At 38.1% G+C, this 25,607-nt stretch overlaps 1 protein-coding gene across 6 annotated transcripts; it reads right to left on the bottom strand.

Moving 5' to 3' along the window:
• Positions 1–649: 649 nt before the first annotated feature.
• On the bottom strand, positions 650–25,252 carry LOC18424907 (putative carboxylesterase Os04g0669500). Of its 6 annotated transcripts, none has more exons than XR_016043151.1 (8): positions 24,793–25,252; positions 20,316–20,368; positions 20,036–20,159; positions 19,825–19,946; positions 7,437–7,521; positions 5,073–5,180; positions 4,856–4,984; positions 650–1,195 (listed from the first exon to the last, which is right to left on the bottom strand). XR_016043151.1 is itself a non-coding variant. In XM_006829479.4 (7 exons), the coding sequence occupies exons 1-6, from the start codon at positions 25,112–25,114 to the stop codon at positions 4,895–4,897; spliced, it is 819 nt and encodes a 272-aa protein (XP_006829542.2). In that variant the 5' UTR covers positions 25,115–25,252; the 3' UTR covers positions 650–1,195; positions 4,856–4,894. The 6 variants fall into 6 exon arrangements, 4 of the variants coding, with proteins under 4 accessions (XP_006829542.2, XP_088706234.1, XP_088706235.1 ...); XR_016043152.1 differs by having other exon boundaries at positions 784–1,195; positions 7,437–7,596; XM_006829479.4 differs by lacking the exon at positions 7,437–7,521.
• Positions 25,253–25,607: the final 355 nt, after the last annotated feature.

The following is a 25,607-nucleotide window of genomic DNA, read 5'->3' as shown; positions in this document are numbered from 1 at the left end:
TATAATTTCCTTTTAATATCTAATTAATAAAGTTCGGAATTTCTATAAAAAAAAAAGACAGTTTCTACTGCTTCCTACTTCGTGCCGGCCCACATTTGCATTCAAGTTTCAATTTGGTTGGATGCGAACGTACAACCAAGATCTAATTTTCGTTAAGTGTTCCATTGCAAACTACTTTTTCTTTTGTGATCTTGTTCACATATATCATAGTGCGGGCCCTTGGATCTGCACGGTCCATCTCAATGGATGGTGTGCACTGGAATTTCATCTCAGGTAACCTGGGCCTGGATCCTCTCTCTCTCTCACTTTTCTAATTTTTTGAAGGGCAAAAATAGCAGAAACCAGTGTTATGAAACCATTCTCCACTCTTTTATCTTTCTCTCACATGGTGATGAAGATAAAGATAAGAAGTTCTCTTGTATTTTTTTGCCCTTTTTCTTCTTTTCATAAATGGGCTAATGCTGTTTGGGGCTGCTTTAGTAGCGAGGAGATTCGGAAGAAATCATGGTGGTGGTGGTGCGAAGGGTTTTCTTAAAGGAAGCCAAAGTATGCCGTGCAGATTGAAGTATTTGGAAGGTTACCAACATTGGGTAGCGAGCCTTGCTCCTCCATTGACAAACATAATCAACAAAAGAACATGACAACCAGAGATAAAACTCGGAGCTTTAAATTTTATTCCTAAAACTCAATAACTTTTGTTGGTATTGAATTTTACGGCACACAGCAATAATTCTCAAGATCACAGGGCACCATTGCAAAATTCGCAGCTGGCAGTGTTCAAGCTTTATAAAGAGCATTAATGAATTAACCCCTCGCCCTCAAAAATTGTCAGAACATTAAGCTGAACAAAAATGGTGAGAAACTTGCTCGTAATACAGGCTTTCAGCTCATAACAACTGAGCTTGCAAATTTACATCCAAGGTAGAATCCAACTCTGAACAACTCCCGGTGGTGTTGGTCTGCAACTCGTAATGGAAACAAAATCATGCCATTTTCACCATCTGATCCTTAGAATAAGCCCGACAAAATCCTTTCTATCGCCAGTGCTACCATTTCCCACCATCTCTTTCTACCTAAGTCGATGAATCAAAACTCCATTCGCAGAGTCAACTAAGCAGCAGAGCCTGCGTCTCTTCCCTTATTAAATGTTCTCTTTCCAATCTCTGTATTTAGCAAATGTCCTTACTCCTTGTGCCTAGAAATATCATAAAAACAATTGAGCAAAGGAATTTTTTTTGGAGTTCCAATGAAGAAGGAAGTATCATTTGGTGAATTGGCAAAACGTATGTACTCCTAAAAAGGAAAGTGGCGTGGGTATCCGAAAATAGAAGTTAGTTAACCAAGCATTAATTGCCATGTGTTGGTGGCAGGCAATGTATAATGAGCAACAACTATGAAAAAAGGTGTTAGTTGTCAAGGATGGTGTGGACCCTTCAAATAATTTGATTGCTAGGGGCCGTAATAGTTTACATCAATCTCATGTTTGGAAATCCATTTTATCTTTGCACTCGTTTATAAAAGGCATGCAAGGTGGTCAGTTTGGAAAGGTGACAATATCCTTTTCTAGCATCATAAATGGGCCCTTGATATTACTTTTAAATATCAACATCCAGGTTCGTTTCAAAGAATAGCTCAGCCATGGCAAAGGTGAGGGAGATGTGTGAATGGAATGAGAACTCAAATTTTTGGAATGTCAATTGCCTTTACAATAGAATTCCTTACATTGTTGCTGAACAAATCTTGGAATTGTTGAAGGTTATGGAGGGAATTCATAAATCTAGTACTATGGAGGATGAATCGGTATGGGAATTCAAATATGATGATATCTTCTCGGTCAAGTCAACTTACTCCATTCTTTTTCATGATCGGTTTAGATGGAGCCAGGCTAATTTGAAGGTAATTTGGAAGTGGTGAGTACCACATAAGATGCAGGCCTTTATATGGGTACTGACACAAGGAAAAGCTCCAACCTTTCATTATTAAGAAGAGAGGGAAAATCTTAGCTCATGTACACCTATTTTGCAAAAATAATGAGGAAAACAGAGACCATCGATTTCTACATTGTCCTTTCTCTTATCATATTTAGTGTTGAGCAATGCAAAAAATAGGTGTTTCTATGGTTTGTCCTAATTCTCATGATTCTCATAAAGACATCCTCGACCTTCTCAAGCGAGATGCAAAAGTAAGCGGCATGATCTGGGACATTTTTCGGGCAGCTATTATATGAGAGTTGTGGTTGGAAATGAATAGAAATTTGAAGGAGTATCATCAGAGATTCAAGGGATAAATAATAGAATTTTGTTTAGGGTGTGGAGCTGGTTTAGAATTACTAGGAAAGGTTCAAGTGTTTCTGAGGTGGACGTTGAGTTGAATTTGGCTAAGCTTATCACTTTCAATTTCATTAAGATTAGACCTAGATGTACTTGGCAGCCACCATTGACAGGGTGTTTCAAATTGAGTTCGGATGGCTCATCTTTAGGAAATCCAGGTTTGGCAAAGGTGGGTGGTGTATGCCGTGATAGCGGAGGCAATGTGGTTTTTTGCCATGTAGGACCTTGAGAAAATGTATCTACTAATCATACTGAAATGGCTCTACTGCAAGGAGTTAAAATTCGGAGGGAAAGGAAGCTTGGAACTTTTTGCTAATCATGTTGAAATGCCCCTGCTGAAATGGCTCTGGTGCTCAGCGCCTCCTTGTACTGGTCATCCCCATCTACTATCTTGCAAGTTGAGCTAACATCTCCGTAGTCAATTTTCATAAGACGACAGAGACAACATTATTGTAGTGCATCAGCTCACATGTGGAAACACTCTCTTTTGTTTTTAATCAACTAATTAATGTAATCAGAATTGATTACAAGTGTATTTCTATTTGTGCACAAAAATGAATCTGTACAGTAGATTTTACATAGCTATGATAAGGAATAGATTCTGCAGAACCATAATAAGGAACAATATCAAAACTCAAAGCTTGATAACAGTTAAGTGTAAGTTTCAAAACTCCATCCCTAGCAAGAGCATCGGCTGCCTCGTTCATGTCTCAACAGGAGTGAACAAAGACCTATCTATGTTACCAATTCATTGTCTTATTTCATCTAAGAAATTGATTAACCTCCATGGACATGGTTGCCAGTCACTTCCTCACTGTATCAAGTTAATTGAGTCTGCCTCCATTATCAAACGAACCCAGCAGTCCTCTTACAGCCTGAGGCCTTGGATCACTAAGCCACCCCCCACATTGAGTAATAAGGATGCACCCATTGTTAGAGAGGCTAGCAGACCATAGTGTGCGTAATAAGGATCGACCCATTGTTATCTCTAACAAAGCTCCCTACTCTTCCAGGGCCTGGGTCCCCCCCTCAAAGTCCTGGCATGATTGAGCTTTAAGATGCTGAACGGGGTAGGATCCTTTGGGTAGGATGCTTTGACCAGGCCTAGCCTTCTTTGGCTGGCTTGTGATATCTCTCTATACCATATCTATGTCATTATTAAGCCACAGTTCAATGGCGACACATGTAGCAAGAATAAAGGGGAACTTTATGTATAGAAAGGGCCTACAATATACGAGGGATTTTAGGGCATAATATAGCTAAATGAAGAGATTTTAGGGAAGATAGAACCCTGAAAACGAAATTTAGAGTAACATACACATATAGGATAAATCCTAAAATAATTTAGTGACAAAATCACATGCATTAACTTTCTAAATTCGATAAAGGGGTCACACACTCCTTCCTTGTTATTAAGCTACAGTTAAGGGATGGACATATGCCATAAAAATAAAACGGGACCTGCTTTCTAAAGAAGATTAGAGCATGTGACCTTCAAAGAGAGAGACTTCAACGGATTGTGTAGCTAATTGGATTCGGTCTTCTTATTGAGAGATTTTACGGAAGAGAGAATCCTCAAAAAAGAATTTAGAGTAGGTAGAATATGGGAGTCGACCCGGAAATAGTGAAACTCAAGATGTATGTAGCATAGCTAATACTTTAATATCTGATTGTTTGGAAGCTGAGAATGGTACACTCAGTTCAACCCTTGTTAGAGACTACTAATGTGGATAAGCTCTGCAGATGTGAGGCACATTATGAAATCAAAGAAAAACAGAAGATGCACTTTCATTCTGAAGAAGGTGGCAACTTTCTTCGAGTAGAGTGCTCCCACCATGAGAGAGATCAAACAAGGAGTCACTTCAGCCTCATACTTCAACTACAAGGACACATTTTCTTAGGTGTTCACCACCAATAACAGTGATGGTAGGACTCCTGGTTCATTGTCTTAGGTTCTCTTTAAAACCTATGGACCGACCCCCATGGATTGACGGGGAATGGTGTTCTGCATATTTCTGTTGAGGGTCTAGTACCGCTGTATGGTTTTCACCCTCTTCATCCTTCTACTTTTTATATGCTTTCCCAGGTTATTTGGACATATGATGTGCCAGGAAGTCTTGGCCAGTTTCCGTCTCCCCCATAAGTATGACAAACAATCCAGAGCTGTAGACTCTTGCAAGGACAAAACCAGTCCAAACCATGGCTGTTCAATTTACAGTTGGTTGGCCTCCCAAAGTTAAAACACTTACCAAAAGAATGACTCCACCTTAGGTGCATGGATTCACCTAAGATTTAAAGTCGGACAACATTTCAGCATCTTAGGGATTCGAAGTTGGGGGGGGGGGGGGGTGGTTGAGAGAGAGAGAGAGAGAGAGGGAAAGAGATATTTCCTTGAGGTTGCAACACTTGAAATTATAGGCCATAGTTTCTTGAGCGAGGCAGTGGCTGAAATAGGTCTCAATGACAACTTAAGCAGAGATCTACAAATTTTAAAGGAGCTGGGCTTGCAACCCAAAATGCATTACCTGACAACCTTATAGACCCAAAATGGAGGCCAATAGGTCTTATGAAGAACTTTGCAAGTGAGACTTGATCCACGACCCTAATGAACTCAGCTCTTCAGCAGTAATGGAATGTCCAAGATCTGGATATGCCTGCAAACCCACCACAAATACATGCCAATTACTTGCGAAGGTATGTGTGTTGTGTAGCTGTGCACATGAGAGAGAGAGAGAGAGAGACCTTGAATTCGCAACTGATACCAGCTTGTTCTAGGAACGGAGGAGCAGCCTGCCCAGCTTCAAAGAGTACCGTTTTATCAGCCATTCCATGAGACCATAAAATTGGTGTCTGTAGATGACAGAGAAACCTATCAAATCCACTATCAAATCACAGCTCTTTGAACATAATGCAAGTCTACGACTTTTGAATACTTGCAAATACGTCAAATTGAGCATCAAATAAACATGCTAACCCATTTTCATACTTCATAATATTGCAGACTCTATAGAACAAAATTTCTGAGACGATGGCTATTCACATTTTCAAAAGAATATTTTATTCCTTGATGGTTATCTTATTGTGCTCCGTCTAGGGAATCTCTCCCATACATTCATGCAGCATCGTCTCATCCAGCTTGGGAGCTTTGTAATAGCTGTATATGAATTACGAATACTCACTTTTCTATTGTGTAGGCAGTGATGGCTGGACCACAAATCACAAAGAGAAGAGAGGAGAGAACTCATCCCTAAACATATTACAAAATTATTACTTATGAGGATCCACAAAACAGGAGCCCATCAGCTGCACCTTAAGCATTCAATAAGGGAGATCCTCCAAATGCTCTTGAAGTGCAAATCCTACTTCCATATGTGGATAATTGATGAGCCTAAACTCAGACCAAATCATACATCTAAGTCCTAGCAGATTATGAGAAAAAATGATGACCATATTATAGAGGCAGAGAACATAACACAGGAAAGTACATGACTTTTTTTTTCCAATCAATGGCTTTTTCTATTGATAAATGAGGATGTACAATTCTCCGCATACAAAAAATGCATATGATGCAAGAGTTTGTTAAAACATTTCCCTATGAAAAGGAGGGAGAATGTTAGGATCAATCATCCACTGATCTTTTCACAAACAGATTGGGGCGAGAAACTCCAATATAGCTAAAGCACTGGCAGCTTAATTAGCTTCCCTCCAAATATGTCCAAAGGAGATCAGAATGGCAGATCACAATTCTGCAATAATGGCAAAAAGCGATGGAGTATCCGAGGACATGACAAGACTTGGGTAACCCATGCAATGACATTTTGAGAGCCAGCTTCCACTAAAAACTGCGAGCCTAGCTCTTCAAGCTTCATAGACCATCCAGGAGTACAAGTGTCTCAGCAAGGGTAATGTCCGACAGCCATTGAGCCTTGAGGAGAGAAGGGACTTCCCAAAATGGTTTCTAGATACCCAACCAATTCGGGCTGGCCATGGGTTTCCAAAAGAGCACCCATGAAAGTTTAAGTTTGATCCTTCCTTTTGGCAGTGGCCTCCATATAGCGGATATGCAGAAACCCCTAAGGCTAGTTCAGATGATGATAGCCCACTAACTTACCAGGTCCAAGGATTGAGTGGCTATGTGGAATTCAAGGAAGTATAAAAATTCTCTTTTTATTTTATTAATCAATATGAATTCCATGTAGAAGCGCCACAATACACAGCTGTAAAGAAGAAATAAAACCCTAAATCAGTGTTCGCAAAATTGAACCGAAACAGTTAACCGGACATGGGGCCGGGAGCGGTTAGAATTGAAAGCAGACTAACCGGTCCGATAGATTTTTTTTAAAAAAAAAGGGTAAAAAATCCCTTAAAAAAAATAAAAATAAAAAATAAAGAAAAACATAGATTTAGTGTATTTATTTTATTACCTACATTTACCTTAAGAAAACAAATTTGAGAAGCCCAAGCACATACAAGGAAATGGTGTAGTGTTTCATTGAAAAGAAGGCAATCAAAAATTTTTCATGCACTTAAAAAACCAAAATGTCCCATTTCCATTATTACAAATAGAACTACATCATGCAATTAAAAAAAATTAATTAAAAAATTAGAGCAAAAAAAAATCGAGCAAAAGATTGAGCGACATTATCATCCACTTCTTTTATTTTTGTTAGAAAAACAATATAACATTAAAAAAAGAAGAATTGATTTTTTTGTCATATTGATCAAAAAACATAGTTTTATCAAAAAACATAATTTTATCAAAAACTTTATTAAGCAAAATATAAAAACACTTCCCATATTCATCAAAGAACATAATTTTATTAAGCAAAATAATTTTTTTAGAAAAATTGATTCTCAAAAACCCCTAAAATCGAGCAACATTTCAAGCAAGAAACGATCCCCAATGTTTAGATAATCGAACAAATCAAGTCTCATGCATTGTAAGGCTTAGATCATCTTCTAAACGTACCAAATCTCATAAAAAATATTCAGTATTTCTTATTTAATTGAAAAAATGGATGAAATTTCAGATCTACGAAATTTTCATGACATCATGCAAAAAAAAAATTCATATAAAAAAATTTACTCAATCATAAATAAACATACCTATTTTATTTGATAGATGAGGCCTTGATGATCAAAATCCACAACTCAATTTGATAAAGAACGACCAATAAATTGATGAAAAAATCTGCGTTTTTGGATCGAACACAGGTTCTTTGAGCAGCAGCATTTCGGGCCAAAATCAACCCACAATCTTTCATTGCTTGAACAAATTGAAACACAAATCTAGTAAATGCTTCAGTTGTCTATCAAACCCCCCAAATATCATCCAGAACCATTCGCTTTTAAAGAGATTATTGAAAGAATGGCAGAAATTTTCAAAACCCGTGAAAATCCGCCATTTCAACCCCAATGAACTCTTTTTTTTTCGATGTTTCAAACCAAATTTCTTGTTTTATAGACATTAGATAGTGATTCACAGTGATAAGGCATGAAAAAAGCCAAAAACTGGTAGGAAAACAAATAAAAAAAGGTACTATACAATAAAAAATGGGTGTCGACTACATATAGTGGCCACTATTTCAAAATAATACTGTTATAGTCACATAACCGTTATTTGTAAAAAACACCCAATTTATTAGCTAACCGGTCCGGTTAGCAGAAAACTAGCTGGTTAGACAAAAACACGGCCGGTTCAACCCCTAACCGGCCGGTGTTTGGACATTTTAAGGGGTGTACCTTATGATATTATACACTCCAAACCGGTCCTAACCGGAATTGGGGCCCTAGCGGCTCCGATCTAACCGGCCGGTTTCGATTCTAACCGGCCGGTGTTTCTAACACTGCCCTAAATACAACCTAGGATTTCGTTTTCACTATCAAGTAATCCAGGATTGAAAAACAAGCTTCTACTAAAAATTTAAACATACATAATGATCTTAAAAATTTAATTAAACACACTTATGACTGAAAAATAAAAGTAAACAGCCGGGAACACTTACTTGAATATGCCTAGGGTTAACCCCATAGGACTCAGTATAGCCCACATTTGATTTCTGATTGATGGCGCACTCTTATCCTATTAGCGTCGCTGAATTTTCTAAGCCAAAACGCTTCTTTAGGCAATACCTCTCACCCCTTTTTAATTCTATGGGGCATGCCACCAGGTGGCACCTCCCCTTTACAAATTTAGGGCTTGGTGTGCCCCCCTTTTTCTCGCCCTTGTGGGTGGGCGGTGCCACCCCTTGATTTTTAAGGGGTTGGCATGCACTTAGATAGAGAAGGGGGAGAGAGAGAGAGCTAGAAAGATGAAAGTGAGAATGGGGTGTGGAGAGAGAATCAAGAGAGATAGAGAGGGGCTCGAACATTGTGTACAGATTGAAGGGGGAACCCTCCCTTATAAAGGCGTCAAGGGCCCTAGGTATGCCTATCCAATTGTGACTCATCATGACCAGTAGGATTTAGGAAATCTATGGAGTAAGTGAGATTTAAATTTGAGAATCCATCCTATGAATAAGCCATCATGATTTAGGGAGGAACATCAGGGACCAGTGATTTAAAGAACAGCCCGCCTAGCGCTTAGGCGGGCAAGGGGGTTGGGCACAAAGCCCAAGTCCAAGCCTAGGCAACACCCCCGAGTGGGGGCTCCTCAGGTGCCCACCTAGGCGGATGCCCACCCCATCGCCTAGCCCTGGGTGGCCACCTAAGGCATCCGTCCGGCCGGGGACAAAAATGCATTTTCATCTTCTTTTGTCTAAATTAAGGAGCGAAAAGGGCCAAGGGAGGGGGAGAGGGAGGGGGTTAGGTTCTCTCACAACCTAAACCTAAACCCCATTTATGACATTTAGAAAGAGATAAACAACACAAAAGTGAAATTTGCAATTTATATAAGATCGACGGAATTGTCAAAGTTTCGAAAAATAATCCAAACATCATCCTTTTAGTTTGGATTTGCTTTCAACATCTTTTTAAACTTATTAGAGAGTTTTTTGGAAGCACGTGATATTGAGAGACATCTCAAAAGTGGAAGTTTGAATATCAAGCAATCAAGGTCAATAGAAAAAACTTTGTATTTCAAATTGCTTTTGCTATTTTGAGATGTCTTCTTTGGGTTTTAATAGAAGTGGTGATCTGAGTTGGAAATACGACTATAACCCGAATCCTTTATATAAAAATGTATAACATGTAATTATTGTGAGAAGGATATAAATGGGGGTATAAACCGGTTCAAGAAACATCTTGCCAGTATAAGAAGGGATACTGCCCCTTATAAAAAAGTTTCTGATACGATTAGGGAGGAGATTAAAAATTATATGCATAAAGTACAAATAAAAAAGAAAATAAAGAGGCATGCATTGTATTTATGATAATGACAAGCGTGATGAGGTGAAGCAGTTTGCTATGTCCCAGTCTAAGAAAGGAAAGGGAGTTGCAATTGGATCTAGGGGTGGGGGGGACCTAAAAGACCTCAGGTTAACGGGCCTATGGATTTCTTTTTTATCCCCGCCTGACCCTGAGGTTGCAGGTGAGAAAACCAAGAAGCAAATGACCATGAAATAGAATAAAAAAAGAAGAGAGTATGAGAGAGAACTGCTCAATATATTGCATGGTGGTTTTACGAGGCAGGCATCCCTTTTAATGTCGCCCTCCTAAGAACCTTCTACACCTTCATAGAGGCAATTGGACAATTTCGACCTGGGTTGAAGCTCCCAAACCCATATGAGCTTTCAGCCTCTTTTGAAAAAAGAGGTGAATATCACAAGGGAGATTGTGGAGTCGCAAAAGGATGCATAAGCCCAATATGGGATGTCTATAATGACTGATACTTGGAGTGACAAGGAGAGAAGAAGTCAGATGCATTTGTTGGTGAATTGTCCTTTCGGGATTGTTTTTTTCGCTCTACTAAGCCATGATGCCCATTACATATTTAAAGTGTTTGAGAAGGGCATCAAGGAGGTTGGCGAGAAACATGTTATACAGGTTGTAACAAATACTGTTGCTCCTAACGTTGTCGCTAATTTGTTGCGCCTAGCTTACCATTATATTTTTTGGACACCATACGCAGCACACAACATATACCACATGCCTGAGGCTCTAGGTTAGCTACAAATAACATTTATAACCACACCTCACCCTTAGCATGATGCGCAAATTTACAAAGACAGAGGAAATTGTGAGGCTGGGGGCCACGAGATTTGCTGCCTGGAATCTATTTTTACATAGTGGCCTAAGAAGGGTGAGGATCTTAAACTTTCCCTTAACTCGTCTGAAGCTTAGGTAAAGTAAGCGGGTTATGTTAGGTTGGCAGCCAATATAACACTTTCTATGAATACTGAAGGCGGACCAGGATTTGTATAGCCAACCCCAAATAGTTAGGAAAATGCTCTGATGATGATGACGACCTATGTCTACATAGCATACATTTGAAGAGATTCTAGTTGAGGCAGATGTTCACCTCTGATGATTGGAGAGCATGCAAGTAGGCCAAGGATCAGAAAGGGAAGAAAGAGAGAAATATTGTCCTAACGCCTTTTGGCAAGGGGTCAATGGCATTCTTAAGGTATTTTTTCCTCTTGTAAATGTCCTTCATATGGTTGACAGTGACAAGCTCTCCAAGGGCTTCATATATGAGGCAATGAAAAGTTGCATGAGAGAGATAGCCCATAATTTGGGTAATGATGAGAGCCTCTATGAGCTAGTTTGAGAGATTATTGATAAGAAGTGGGATAGGCAACTACATCGACTGTTGCATGTAGTTGGTTATTATTTGAACCCAGCTTTTTATTATGCTAATAAGAATATACAGAGAAATGACACCATTATGACTGGATTTAGTAAGTGTCCAGATATGTTAGTCCCTAATCAGGATATCCAAGACATTATATGCGCTGATGAATTAAGAATTTACAACTGCGCATTGAAATCTTTTGGGAGTACAATGACGATAAGAAAAAGGAACAAAATTGATCCAGGTAATAATAATATACTTAACCCAGTCTTCAAGTTCAAGTTTCATTTTTGTTGTTTGTTTTTTATGTTTCATATATAATCGTAATTTATAATCAATTTGTAGCCAACTGGTAGAGCCAACATGGGTGTAGTGCTCCAAACTTACAAAAGTTGCATTTCAGATCTTGAATCTAACAACTACCTCGTCCAGCTAGGAGCATAAGTTATTTTATTACTTTACAGTTTACTAATTTGTATTAATAATTACTGATTACTATGTCAATTGTGATATTAATTAGTTTCATTTGATTTTATTGTATGTGTTTATCATTTTCATATAGATTAATACAAAGAAAAGAAACAAGCTTGAATCAAAGAGGTTAAATGACCTAGTTTATGTGAAGTTCAATTGACACTTGAAGAAGAGGTTTACGAAGAGGGATAAGAGAGAACCCCTTAGAATAAAACATATGGACAATGCCATGCAGTGATTGGTTGACGATGATGAGGTCGAGGGGCATGAAGGATTGAGATGGGACATGGTCATGGATGACTAAGGAAGAGGAGCCGACCCTCTTAGGACCTCTAGATCAGCTTCATAGAGGACGAGGGTGGCGGAGGAAGAGGAGAAAGCACAGGCAGATTCATAATAAACAAAGGAGGACGACCATTATGTTGAGGAGGAAGATGATTCTGATGATGATAGGCTCGACTCCGATGCATATGACCCTACTTTTTATGAAGATGACTGAAGACTCTTTTAAGTTTTCAAGTATATATTTATTTCCTTTTTCTTTTCCTCCTCTTATGTGTATCTATGGACTATGGAGTATAGAGTCATGGATTATATGTGGACTATGGACTGTGTTATTTTTTTCCTTTTCTTGATGATGAGTTGATGGCTGAATTTGAAAATCTTGTATGTTGAATTATATTTTCCTATTTTTCTTAATGTATCATTAACTAACTCTCCAAATCTCAAATACTTTGGACCTTGCCTCAATATCCATTTTTTTTACTGTGTATGGACTATGCACTAATGGTATGAAGTGTATGGATCATGGACAATGGATGGATTAAATGTTATGCATTATTAATGTGTTATATGCCTCAGTATGCATGTTTTAGTTTTTATATAAAATCTGGACCTTAAAACAATTCGATCAGATACCACCTACCCTTCCACCTACCCTTCTTATTCTATCTGGGCCACCGCCTAGGCGTTGGGTGGCCAGGAACCCCCCCCCAAGCCGCGCTGCCTGCCGTTATTTAGAACACTGCTAGGAACCTTATCCCTTTAATCTTTTACCCATATCCACTTCTAGTCAAACTAGAATAAGACCCATCTAAATTTAATCTTCTAGAATTCCCATATCTCTCAAGATTGTAGGAATTCAAAGATAAAGATAAAGATATGATCATATAATATTATCCAAAACTAACTCCCACAAAAAAAGGACATCATCTCTTTTTAAAAAAACATTTCCATAACTTAAAACAACCTTTTTAATGAAATAAAACTTAAAAATAAGAGGGAGGCATGCCACCCCATGTGGGAGGTGTGGGCCCCCCATGGGCTCCATGCCCCACCCATGTAGTGTGGCACACATGTGGGGCTGAATCCAAGGGCCCCACACATGCCCCTCCACGCAACCATAATTTTTGGATATACCCTTTTTACGGAATTTACAGCTGAAATTAATTTTTGAAGTTCTACAAAAATTCTAAAATTCACATAAATATTTCTCACTGAAAAATAAAATATTTATAAGTGGATTGGTACTAATGGGTCAAGATAAGAGACTATCAAGGCAATCCACCCAACCCAATCACCATGATCCTTAACTATCTTCTCAAACCGACCCAACGAGACCCATGACCCATAGTCTCATGCAGGGGCTCATGATTGGCTCTTCAAAAGTTGGCCAATAAATAGTAGACCCACAATCCTAGAATGTGAATTACAAGTTTACTACCTTAAGAGCAAGTCACACACACATATCACTATTATGCAAGGGGGACTCTCTCTAGGCCCATGTACACGTATCCCTTTTTAGGGTTGCTTACCGATAATGCAGTTGTCATGTGTATATACCATACAGAAGTTTGTTGAGGATTTAGCCAGCTCTCACATAGCTACATTTGCACACATGATACCACACAGATCTTCTAGCCCACAAACCATCCTTGGGCATCTTGCCAACCTCAACAAGAGATGACACACTGAAAACTCTTTTTGGTAGGGCCTTATTGCCTAGGGGTAAGGCTTTAAGACATGACCTAGGCCATAGACTACCTAACCCTAAGTCAGTCAGCTAACACATATACCCACTGAAGTGTATAATCCACTATAGTTTATATTTACGTGCTCCCACTGACTTTAAAGACCATAAAAACCCCAATAAGGATGAGTAGCTAAAAACTCTTTTCAAGTTATAGAGCCCAAGAGATAACCATGGACTTGATATGATCAGTAACACTTGATAATATGAATTCAGTGTTATGGAAAATCCACCGATTTTTCTCTACCCATATTGATGGCATAGCACCCAAGCCCAAGAGAGCCAAGAGATGGCGTGTCAAGGAGGGGCCCATAAAGGACCCCACATTAAACAAAAGAAACACAAGTTGGGGTGTGAATCCGTATAAGGACCTCCTAGGAAAAGTAAACGACCATGTGGTTCCAATTAGAGTATATTAGGATTTGGTTTCATTATTTAATGGATTCCCAAATTAATAGAATACCTTTCTTCCATTATTTCCTAGTTGTAATGGGTTTGACGTTAGTCTCTCTAGGAACTAAAAGTTAGTCTCCTAGAGAGCTTAATGTTCTTTCCTACATGGATTAGAACTATCTTTAAGTTTGATTAGAAAGCTTATTAGAGTAGATTAGGATTTGGTTTCATTATTTCGTGGATTCCCAAATTAACAGCATACCTTTCTTCTATTATTTCCTAGTTGTAATGGATTTGAAGTTAGTCTCTCTAGGAACTAACGTTCTATACTACATGGAGTAGAATTTGCTTTAAGTTTGATTAGAAAGCTTTCTTGATTGTTTATAAGTCCAAATATGGGTAGATTGGAATTCAGGAACCACTATAAATTGATGTACATGTCATTAGCCAAGAAGTAAATTGTTTTAAAAATAAAATTTGGGTTTTTAATTGTAGTGAGAGGCCAGCTTTAAATGGGAGATTCCCCAACTCTTTTTGTAGAGAGTGATTCCACAACACTTGCTTAAGACTGAAAGGGTCTCCTGAACAAGTTAGCGGCTTCTTTCCCTTCTTGTGTGACACATCCCCAACTACGATTCCCCACAACTAAAATCGTCACTCATTCAAAATTTTCCATCAACTCTAGTCATACCTCCCCAAACACTAACAAACTAGCTCAAAAGCTACACTAAAGCTCAAGTTATCCCTAAGATTTGACTTAAATTAAACCCTAGAAAAATTTTACCTAACTCAACGTGTGATGATGATGATGATCACGATGATCATGATGATAGAGCAACTATAATTTGCCTCGAGGATGTTGATTTCTATGAAAGAATGGATCCTCCACCTCTTTTAGACTGGTTTACTAGTATACAAGACTACCATGACTGGTACAATATGCATGAGGCCAGAAAAATCAGGTTTGTTAAAGCTAAAATTAAAGGAGTCAGCTACAGTCTAGTGGCGGAGTTTAGAAGACAAGCTCCGTAAATTGGGCAAGCCAGCCATCAAAACTAGTGGAGATGAAAGGTAGGATCATAAAACATTACAAGGTGTTAATATGTATTTGTTGGGCAGTGTTTCACAGTAGGAACATTTGTCTTTGATGATATAAGGTTTAGGGGGGTGAATGTCAATGGGAACTGTACGAGAAAATATCGCTGGATTTGGGGTAGGTTGTAGGTTTAGGAAGTAGGAATTCAGGTTGTGTAGCCTGCTATCATATGGTACGCCAAGGCCAGCATGCATCGCCTACCTGGCTAGGCATGACATTTCTTGTAATAGGAAAATATGTGAGCTTGAACCAAAGGAATCATTGTAATCTCATGGAAGCAAGGCAGCAAGAAGTCAACAAACCCATGGCTAGGAGTGAATTCTTTCCTCCTAATAAAATACATTGGTATTTTTGAGTAGCCCCTTTTAAAATATGTTGAAATTTGGATCTGATTTATTGGAACGAAGGGATCTGAAGAAAACTCAACACCTTTCCAAACCAGGATTGGTGTGTTAAATTCTAAATCCTAGAAGATAGACATGAAGCATGCAAATCTCTAAACAGATGGCGAGGGCAATGGTTATTCAATCATCACACCATGGGATCATATAGAGATATATGTGTTATGAAAATAGCCAAATAAACTAAATATGACCATTATTTCCTTGGCTTATATCATAGTTGTTGGAAACGCCTGGGAACCTGAATCGTTTCAGGAACCAGAATCGCGGAATCGCACCTGGCCAGAAGTTTCCCGTTGCAGGAATCGTTGTCCGTACAATAGGAATCGCTGGGAACGAGATTCCTAATTTTCAGGAATCGAGTATCCATTGGAATAGGTCAAAGTTTCATCCAGATATGGAATCGAGATTTTGGCCTCCTTGGAATCGAGATTCCCATCCCCTTGGGTTCGACACTCCAAGTGTCGAGTTTCATTAATATGCGGAATCGAGTTTTTGTCATCTATGGAATCGAGTTTCCGACATATGCGGAATCAAGTTTCCATCATATATGGAATCGAGTTTCCAACATATGCAGAATCGAGTTTCCATCATTTATGGAATCATGACTCTAACATATTTGGAATCGAGTTTCCATCATCTATAGAATCGTGTTTCTAACATATTTGGAATCAAGTTTCTGAAGTATATCGATCAGAGATCCATGCTGGTTTGAGACCGAGAATTACAATAGTGGAATCGAGTTTCCGATATCACTTGATTTGAGTTTCTGACATATGTGGTATCTAGATATGTTGCTGTGTAGAATCGTGATTCTAACATATTTTGAATCAAGTTTCTGAAGTATTGAAGGGGTGAGTGGGTCAGGTGTCACTGGGTAGACTTTTTAAACATTAGGAGTACTTCAATACCATTTAGGAAGAGTCAGGTGTCACTACGTAGATTGTTTAGCCATTAGAAGAGTTTGGGTTTTCTCAAGCTCAAGCGATGATAGTGTGCAATATAGGGGCCTATAGGCAGTGTCGTAGCTACAAGGCTGCATGTTGTGCATGAAGGAAAGATGGTGGCATCGACATGTGTTTGTGTATCATCTAGGGGAGAACGTGGTTGGCAAAGCTAGCACTGGAACACCAACTCGCCCCTTCATCAGTTGAAAAGACTAGCCAAGTGATTGCTGATATCCTTTTGAAAGCCATAGAGTCGATTGAACCATAAAATGTGGTTCAAGTCGTAACTGACAATGTGGCCAATTGCAAAGGTGAAGGTGCAATAATTCAACGTCGTCATTCTCACATTTTTTGGTCGGGTTGCTTGGCTCATACTTTGAGTCTACTAATGAAGGATATTGTTGACAAAAATAAGAAAAATCCATCTTTTGCTTTCGTTCGTAAACAATGTAAGCATGCAAAGGCAGTCGTAAAGTACATTCATAATCATACAAGATGCCTGTACATTTTTCGGACCCATTCTAACTTAGAAATTTTTAAGGCTGAGAAGATGAGGTTTTAGTATCACTATATCATGTTGAGGAGATTGATGGAAGTGAGAGTTGCCTTGACGTCTTTAGTGTTGGGTAGTGAGTGGGAAGGTTTGAAATGAGGCACATCAGATAATCAACATAGTATCGTTCATGATACTATCATGGACGACGAATACTAGAAGATGAATAAATTGATATTGTCTTTTACAAGGTCAAAATGGAAGACTATAAAGTTTGTAAATAGCAACAGGGTTGTCGTGGGAGATGCATACGAGTGCGTGGATACTATGTTGGGGGAAATTGTGGTGGCCCTATATGACGATCTTGTGTTATTTCAGAGGGTGAAGACTTTGGCCGTGGCTCATTGGAACCGATCAAATCTTCGGTTGCATTGTTTGGCATTCCTTCTCAGTCCTAAGTATTATTCACGAGAGTGGTTGGCTACACCAGCACCTGGGGGTGAAAGGATGATGAAGCCCCACCAGGACCCAGAAGTTTATGCATGTTACCACACAGTCCTTGATGTACCGATTCTAGATGATATGGAACGAGGAAGCTGCGGCAACAAATTGGCGATTTCTTGGGAATAGAGGGGTTTTCGCTGTCTCCCTATCTATTGTTGATAAGGGTTCTATGGAAGCAGTGTCATGGTGGGACATGTATGATGGTGGTACTTCAGAATTGCATGCAATTGCGGTGAAGGTATTGTCACAAAGTGTTAATTCCTCATATGCAGAGAGATGTTAGAGCACGTATAGCTACATACACAATGTTAAACAAAATCGGTTGAATGCGGATCATTCCGAATCATTGGTGCATGTTCATTACAATGACAGACTGTTGAGTAGATTGCGAGCGAACTACAAAGTGAAATGTAAGAATTGAGACTCTCATCTTGAAGACGATCACTTTGATGATGACATAGAGGCTCTCGAATTGTTGGATGCACGCCTTGATGTTGATGATGACAGAGTTGTGTCTACACTGCCTTTAGGATCTGTCACTCCATCGGGTAATTCAAGAGAGCTGCCTAGTACTCCAAGCCACCCCGATGTATTGGCAACTTAACGTACCATTGAGTGCATCCTCGGTCAGTCTTCACCAAGCGCCGCCCCAAGAGTGCATCCATCATCTTCTATCCCAAGAGCGTCTCCATCGTCTGCTACAGTTCGAGTTCCTCCAACATCTTTTACCATTACACAGAAGTTCCTCGAAGCAACCCGAAAGAGTAGAAGAAGGAACAAGTCGTAGCCCCCCTCATCCCCCTCCCCTTCCCCTCTCAACCTTTTTTTATTACACAATATATAAATTCTAGACAATCAATTATCAGTCCATGTGTGTTGTTTTATATGTTATTAAATGATTTTAAAAATTTATAAGCATTTAAATTAGAAGCGAATAAATAAAATTAACATTATTAATAATCACTTTACATTCAGTATTTCAATACTACGCAATGTTGCAAGGCTACACATAGCAAAGAGAGTGCATTCATTACCTAACCTGCTAAGAATGTATCTGACCTGGAATAAGGAGCAACCCATATTTCCAGGATGTCAAGTTTTAAAGAGCCTCTTGGTGAATCAATAAGACAAAAAATTAGAGTAATAACTCAAACAAGCTTTGAATGAGTTAATATTGATGAACGCCAACTACTGCCAGATCAGACAAGGAAATGAATCTGGATAAAGATAACTTATGTATATGATATTTGAACTCAAGTGGTTTGTTAATTATCAATTCCAAATGAGGCGTGCCTTCTTGAACGTTAAAGACCTTGAATACTACCAAATTGATGTAGAATACTCTATTAGGCTTCATCATCAGCATCCAAGCCTTATCCCAACAATCTGGGGTAGGCTATATGAATCTTGTTCTGCCATTCTGCTCTATCAAGAGCCATACTCTCAGTAAGACTATAAGACACCATATCATTTCTCACTACTTCTATCCATGTCCTTTTAAGCTTCCCGTAACGCTTTTATAGTCTACACTTGAACCAAAGAATACTCGCTTAAGCTTGTGAACTATAAATATTTCTGACCACATTTGAAGGAAAACTAAGGGAGAGAATAAAACTAAGGGAACAAACGATTCAGGAGAAAAGGAAGAGAATAAAAAACAACATCACTTTTAAGGTTCATCATCATCATCGTCAAAGCTTTTTCCCAACTAATTGGGGTCTGCTACACGAATCCTGATCCGCCATTAGCTCTATTAAGGGTCATACCCTCAATGAGGCCATAAGTCCTCATATCTCAGCACATTGCTTCTGGAAAACACCCTACCATAAGCAGATTTTAAGATTCATGATAAGTTTTGGCAAAGTTTTATGTTGGCTGCCTACCCAACATAACCCAAGCCTTTTACCCAGATATGTGATGAGTTAAGGGAAAGTTTAAGGCCCTCACCCTTCTTAATAAGCCATAAGTCTTTCTACAGCAAAAACATGGTGATGCTTTGCATAAGGTTGCTTACGATTAGCGATTTGTGATTATACATAAACACCTGAAACTAACGAAAAACACTACCCATCTCATCTGAGCAAAAGTGATACGAAGAAATCTTATATCACTCTTATTATCAACTAATTTAGGGAGCTTATGCTCATATTGAAAGATGGGAAGATGCTGTTGTAAATTGGAGGATCAATTTTAACATACTCATAATATTGGTAGTTTGAGTCGAAAACTCAAAAATCAATGCATAAATTGAAGGATCAAGTTTAACATACTCATAATATTGGTAGTTTGAGTCGACAACTCATAAATCCATGCATGTATACAATGAAAAACTATGACATCATCCCCTTCTTCTAAAGAAACATATTCCAAAAGACAATATTCTAAGAAAAACTCAAAAAAAATGTTGGTCAACTCAAAACTAGTACCCTTTTGGCCTCTGGAGAAATTTTCTCTAGAATTGAAGAATTAAATGGAACCCATCCACTAAAGACTGTACCGCCACCTAGAGTTTTTGGATACAGCAACACACTTGCCAAGGTCAATGCGCCTGAAAATTAATAGCCGGAAAGTTATGATTGATAGGTATATCATTTTCAAGGCTCAATAATAACCATATAAATTGATATATGAGCATACCTCCTTGACTAAATCCACAAACAAATATGTTATCTGGGCTAATACCAACAGAAACCTCCTTATCTATCAATGCATGCACATTTCTCACGGCTCTAACAACCCCTTCTTCATCTTTAGGGGACTCCTAAAACAATATTAATGAAAAGGAGATCAACAAAACTCTCTTAATTCAAAACTCTCTTAACATGGAAACTAAAATTTATAAATGCTTTTTAACAAAGAATAAATATTTGAAGAACATCTGAAAAAGAAGAGAGAGAGAGAGAGAGAGACTACTTACAGCAGTCACCGGTATCTCATAGATGTCAAACCAAGAGGGCATTACAGCACCATCTATAAAAGCAAAGCTAACAATTATGCTTATTAAAGTTTGAATTTGAAGAAGTAAAAAAAAAAAAAAGAATACAGGAAAAATGTATTTTAGATTGCTCCAATAAGCGTATGTGCCAAATGGATGGAAAAAACAACAGCAAGAGAGCACAATTAATATGAAAGACCGCTTACAACCAAGTTTTACTTCCAAATGTGGAATCAGCTAAAACGTGAATGAGATTTTACAAGCATGAGAAAAGAAAAGCTCATGATTAAATATACATGCTATTTAGAAGTTAATATTATTTGTTGGGACAAAAAATAAAGTATGGTAAAACATGCATGCCTATAAATTCACAGAACAATGCAGATCATGCAAATACATCCCATAATAATAATAAAGGACATGCCAGGGGGGAACCTCGAAAATGACCACATTGCCTACATCCATGAAATTGTTCACGAGGACCAAGTAACCCGTACCTAACCAGGATCTAGTTCCCATAAAACAATCAAATTAGGCTTCAAGTACTGATTAGGGAGATAGCCCCCATTTCCCTGATGCTAATACTGCAACTTTGTTCTCACTATTGCCTTCTATTCCCTGTGCACATACCATAAACATCTAACACAAACCCTAAAGCACCAAATGGATAATGTTCATTGATGTGATCCTCCCTCACAAGGCTACATTATCCCTCCAAATCCCCCAAAAGATTTATATTGATCAACACCTGAAGAGAATCCAACCTTCGAAAGGAATCCGCAAGCCAAGAAGAGATGAGGACAATCAGAGATTCATGGTGCAACACACAAGATTCTGAAAAAGATTGAAAAAACAACATAATCCCCTTTGCACATTTACAGTGTCCTTTGCCTCTACACATATCACAGAGTCCTCACTCTGGTTATTATTGTGCAAAAGGGTCACATCTCATATTGCCAAACCATCCACATTCTGCAACACATAAGCAGCACACATCCTCCAAACAAGACTCCTGTCAATCTATCCCTTTCCTGTTGATGCTAGAAATGCAAAAATAAAATATAGAATCCCATTCTCAGAAATACAAAAATAAACTATAGAGACCCATTCTCCCTAAACCTATCCATTAAAATTTCAAATCATTCTGAAACCTAAGCTATCTTTCTTTTTTGATATGTATCTGAAACCTAAGCTATCATGTACACTACTGTCCCAAACAACCGCAAAAATCTAAGACCAAGACAATCATCCCCACACCCATAGTTACGAAAACCTCTACCTTGTTACAATCACTGACCTTGTCCCCCTCCTAAAGTCTAACTCTATTCCTCTAATATAGCCCCAATCGCTTAGCCTGATATTAATAAGGGTCACATAGGAAGCACACATCCTCCAAAATGGCAATCTATTCCTTTCCTATCCCTGCTAGAAGTGCAAAATAAACTCTAGAACCACATCATCCATGAATAATACCTAAACAAAGAGCATAAATAGAATCTAAACAGAAACCCCTATCTATTAACATTTCAAATTATCCCCAAACCAACAGTTGCATGCAAAACCTTTACCTTTTTACAAACCCCAAGCTTGTAGCCCCCTAAAATCTAGTTGTACTCCACCAGTATAGCCCACAGTTGGTTACCCCCATAATCTCATATCCCTGCCTCAGGCTTTCTCTATCATTCACAACTCAGAAATGCCAGGCCATCAAAGTAAGTCATTAAACTTCTTTACTATCTTGATCCCAACAAACATCATCTTTCAATTTAAATCAAGGATAAAGTCATTAAATTTCTTTATTATCATGATCCCAACAACCGTCATCTTTCAATATAAATCAAGGATGAAACCAAATCAACTTAAGCATCGGTCTCCTTGTGTCTAAAAAGTAACTAGCACTGTAACTTATCCAACTAGTCCCCCACCAACAGAGGAATCTAGAATAGACCATCTAGAAGACAGCACTTATAGTAATAACCCAAAGAATTGATCTGACAAAGGAAAAAAGCCATCCCTTCTGAGGCTTGCCAAAACATATAAGTAATCCTTGCTTATATGCTTGCAATGAGACCTGCTCCCCAACAAAACCTTCATACAATGACCTTGCAAAGTCCATCCAAACATATATCACATTACTTTTCCCAACATCAGATTATAAAGCTAAATTGTCGGCCTCCTCATCTTAGGCATCGCATAAAATCAATATATCATTATCAAACAAAAGGTGGAGCATTGGATCCACGCCCAATATGATAGCAAATGCTTCACTGAATCCATAACCAATCATCAATGCCGTCATCTGAAGGAAGCCACAAATGAAAAATTATAGAAGGCAAGGGAACGCCTATCAAAGTTCTCAAGCCACAAGAAATATTACAAAGACAGAGGACAAAATAGAAAAATAAGGCCCATGTCCTGCTCTCCATCGCTGTCCATGATCCAACCTATCAGGCATAGAGAAGTGACCACATATCTTAAATCCATATTCGGTGTGTCTTTAGTCTTTGCACTCATGCACCGTCCAAGATCTGTTCCATCCGAACAGAGAACCATAATAGGTTGCCATACAAACATCCTTCATATAAAAAACAGATAAGAAATTAATGAATATTTGCACAGACCGTAAACTATGGTGGTTGTCAACTCCCCTGACAAATATTTATTGTAAGAATCATAAACATATCATCCATGTCCTGATTAACCTTCGTCAGGTAATATTTTCATGAATCCTTTCAGGTCTCAACTACCTGCAACTAGTTCCACAGTGGATTCATCAACATAAGGCTATTTGATTACAACATGCATATGTAAAAGTGGACTACTGAAATAGCATATCTAACCAGCCGGCATATAATACACCTTGAAGGTTCCTCCTGCAAAAAATTAGGAAAATGAAATGCCCAAGGATTAAGGATGTCTCATGGCATCTGGTTCATCCCGAAGTATATAAATTTCCCTCGTAAGAATTGTAGAAGAAATGTGTCAACAAAACTCATTCCAGATAAAATAATAGTACGGTTAACCTTTGCGTAAATAAGATTCTAAGAACTAAATCTGTCAACAATAGAACTCTTTAAAAAGGTAAAAAGTTATATTAAAATGTTTTGGAGCCTTTCAGGATCACAATAATGTGTCAAATGTATAAAGACCCCTTCCTGGGCCTAGCAACTCTGAAAAATTTTTGAATTATAATCTGGATAATTGAAGAATTAACTCATCATACCAGCTTGATCTATAATGCATATTTCAAACATTGGGGTCATACATGGTTCCTTTACCATTTACAAAATAGACCGATGTGATTAAGTTCTTGAAGTAGTTGTTTGCACCAACCCCAAAACAATCACAATAAGATATAGAAACTAAAAGTAAATGTTTAGAGAATAGCATGGAAGATTGATTAACAAAAGTTATAGCTTATCCAACACAACTGAAATGATTATAGCATTTTAATATCCTAGCATCCCCTAATCAATAGCTTCAAGCACTATTTGAAGAAAATATAACGATAACAGAAGTTCTATTCTAAATAGCTTTTACCCCCCTAAAGTACGGTAAAAGAAACAATAGAACTCAGAAATTTATTTGACAACACTTTTGACTAGCATATCCTACACATAAACGAAAATGTAGAAACACAAAAGTTAAATCCACTAAGGTACAACATTGGTAATTCCTGAAAAAGTATAGAACATAGAAATTCATTTGACACTGCTCTGAACTAGTATATACCTCAAAATAGAATGAAAAATGTAATATTTAAATATTGAAACTCAACGTATAATCCAAGTTGGCAAATAAAAATATCTCACGTAGTAAAATAAATCAACAAAAGAGCTCAAAAGTCTACATAAAATGATCACTACAGTGAGGGAACCTGAGAGCGATAGTTTCCCAAATATTTTATGGTTGGGTCGATTGAAATAAAAGGGCCCACTTTCCACCGTCAAAATGAAAAACTTAATACTAATAATAATAATAAAATGAAAGAAAAAAAGGAAAAAGAAAGAAAGAAATGACTCAAAGGGTAAAAAAACATTAGAAAGAAAATGTGACAGTCCAATTAAGCAACAGCAGGCACTTAATTCAGTAAAAGACTCAAAGCCCACAATTCATCGTACAAAAACAAGGAATCAAAATCTGCACCAGCATTACTCAAATAGTGCACTCCAACATCGCTCTAGGGCACTCCATTTAATCCTAATTTCCATCAACCACCTATTATAAAATGCCCAATTTCATTTACAGCAAGTTCAGCAGCTATGAACAAGTTAAATGATAATCCAAACAACAAATACCAAGTAAAATGATGATGAAGATTATTGAATCTAGAAATACCAAGAAGTTTATTTGACGATTATTACGAAAATACTCATCAATTAGAATTACATATAGAATTGTGTTGTCTTTGCAGATAGAGAGAGAGAGAGAGAGAGAGAGAGAGAGAGAGAGGACACACAGTTACAAGAGACTGGCACGGAAGGGGCAGAGGGGAAGAGCCATTTGGCATGGGAAAATTCAGGGATGGAAGAGAAGAAGGACTTAATGGGAACGTTGGCAGGGCCATTATCACCCAACCCATGAAGCCATAACACCAACCCAAGCCTCCTAGAGTGAGAAGTAGCCATGAGTGGTGGTTGAAGGCCAAGAGAGAGAAGACTGCTCTGGTGTGGGCTTTGGTTTTGGAAGAAGAGAAAGAGCAGAGCAAGAACACTGGTCAAGATAAACGCCACCCAACTCAGAGGTTTCAGGATATACAGCCTCGCCCCAACTCCTCTCATGGGAGCATGGATCCCATTTCATATGGGAATGTGCGAGAGAGAGAGAGAGGCACAAAAGGGAGTGAGCACTGGAATTAGAGGGACACGGTTTCTAAATTAGGAACAATTCGACGGACTCACATGTAAAAATACGGCCTTAATAATTTATCTTTGAAATAGAATTTAAAGGAATATATAAAGAAATTATTAATATATAAAAATAAATAAATTTTAAAACTAAAAATGATATTTTTTGTTAAAATATTTGAAATGTTGATTTTATTTTTTGTTAGAAGACCATTTAGTGAACCCAATTTTAGTGGACGGTATAGATCTCCAAGCTTGCATAATTACAAGCGTTGGCTTGGAAGCGCCAAATAACTTTCCTTTTGGACGCATTTGTTTGTTGGAACTTTGCCGAAAAATAAATGTTCCTCTGAAAAAAATAAGTTCTTATTTGTTGAGAAGGGGGCTTATTTATTCTAGAAGGTTAAACTAAGTTCTGAGTACTGTG

The sequence above is a fragment of the Amborella trichopoda genome, chromosome 10 (assembly GCF_054954075.1).
Source record: "Amborella trichopoda isolate Santa Cruz 75 chromosome 10, AtrichopodaSantaCruz75HAP2 v2.0, whole genome shotgun sequence".
Taxonomy (NCBI): Eukaryota; Viridiplantae; Streptophyta; class Magnoliopsida; order Amborellales; family Amborellaceae; genus Amborella; species Amborella trichopoda.
This window is presented reverse-complemented; position numbering and strand designations above follow the sequence as displayed.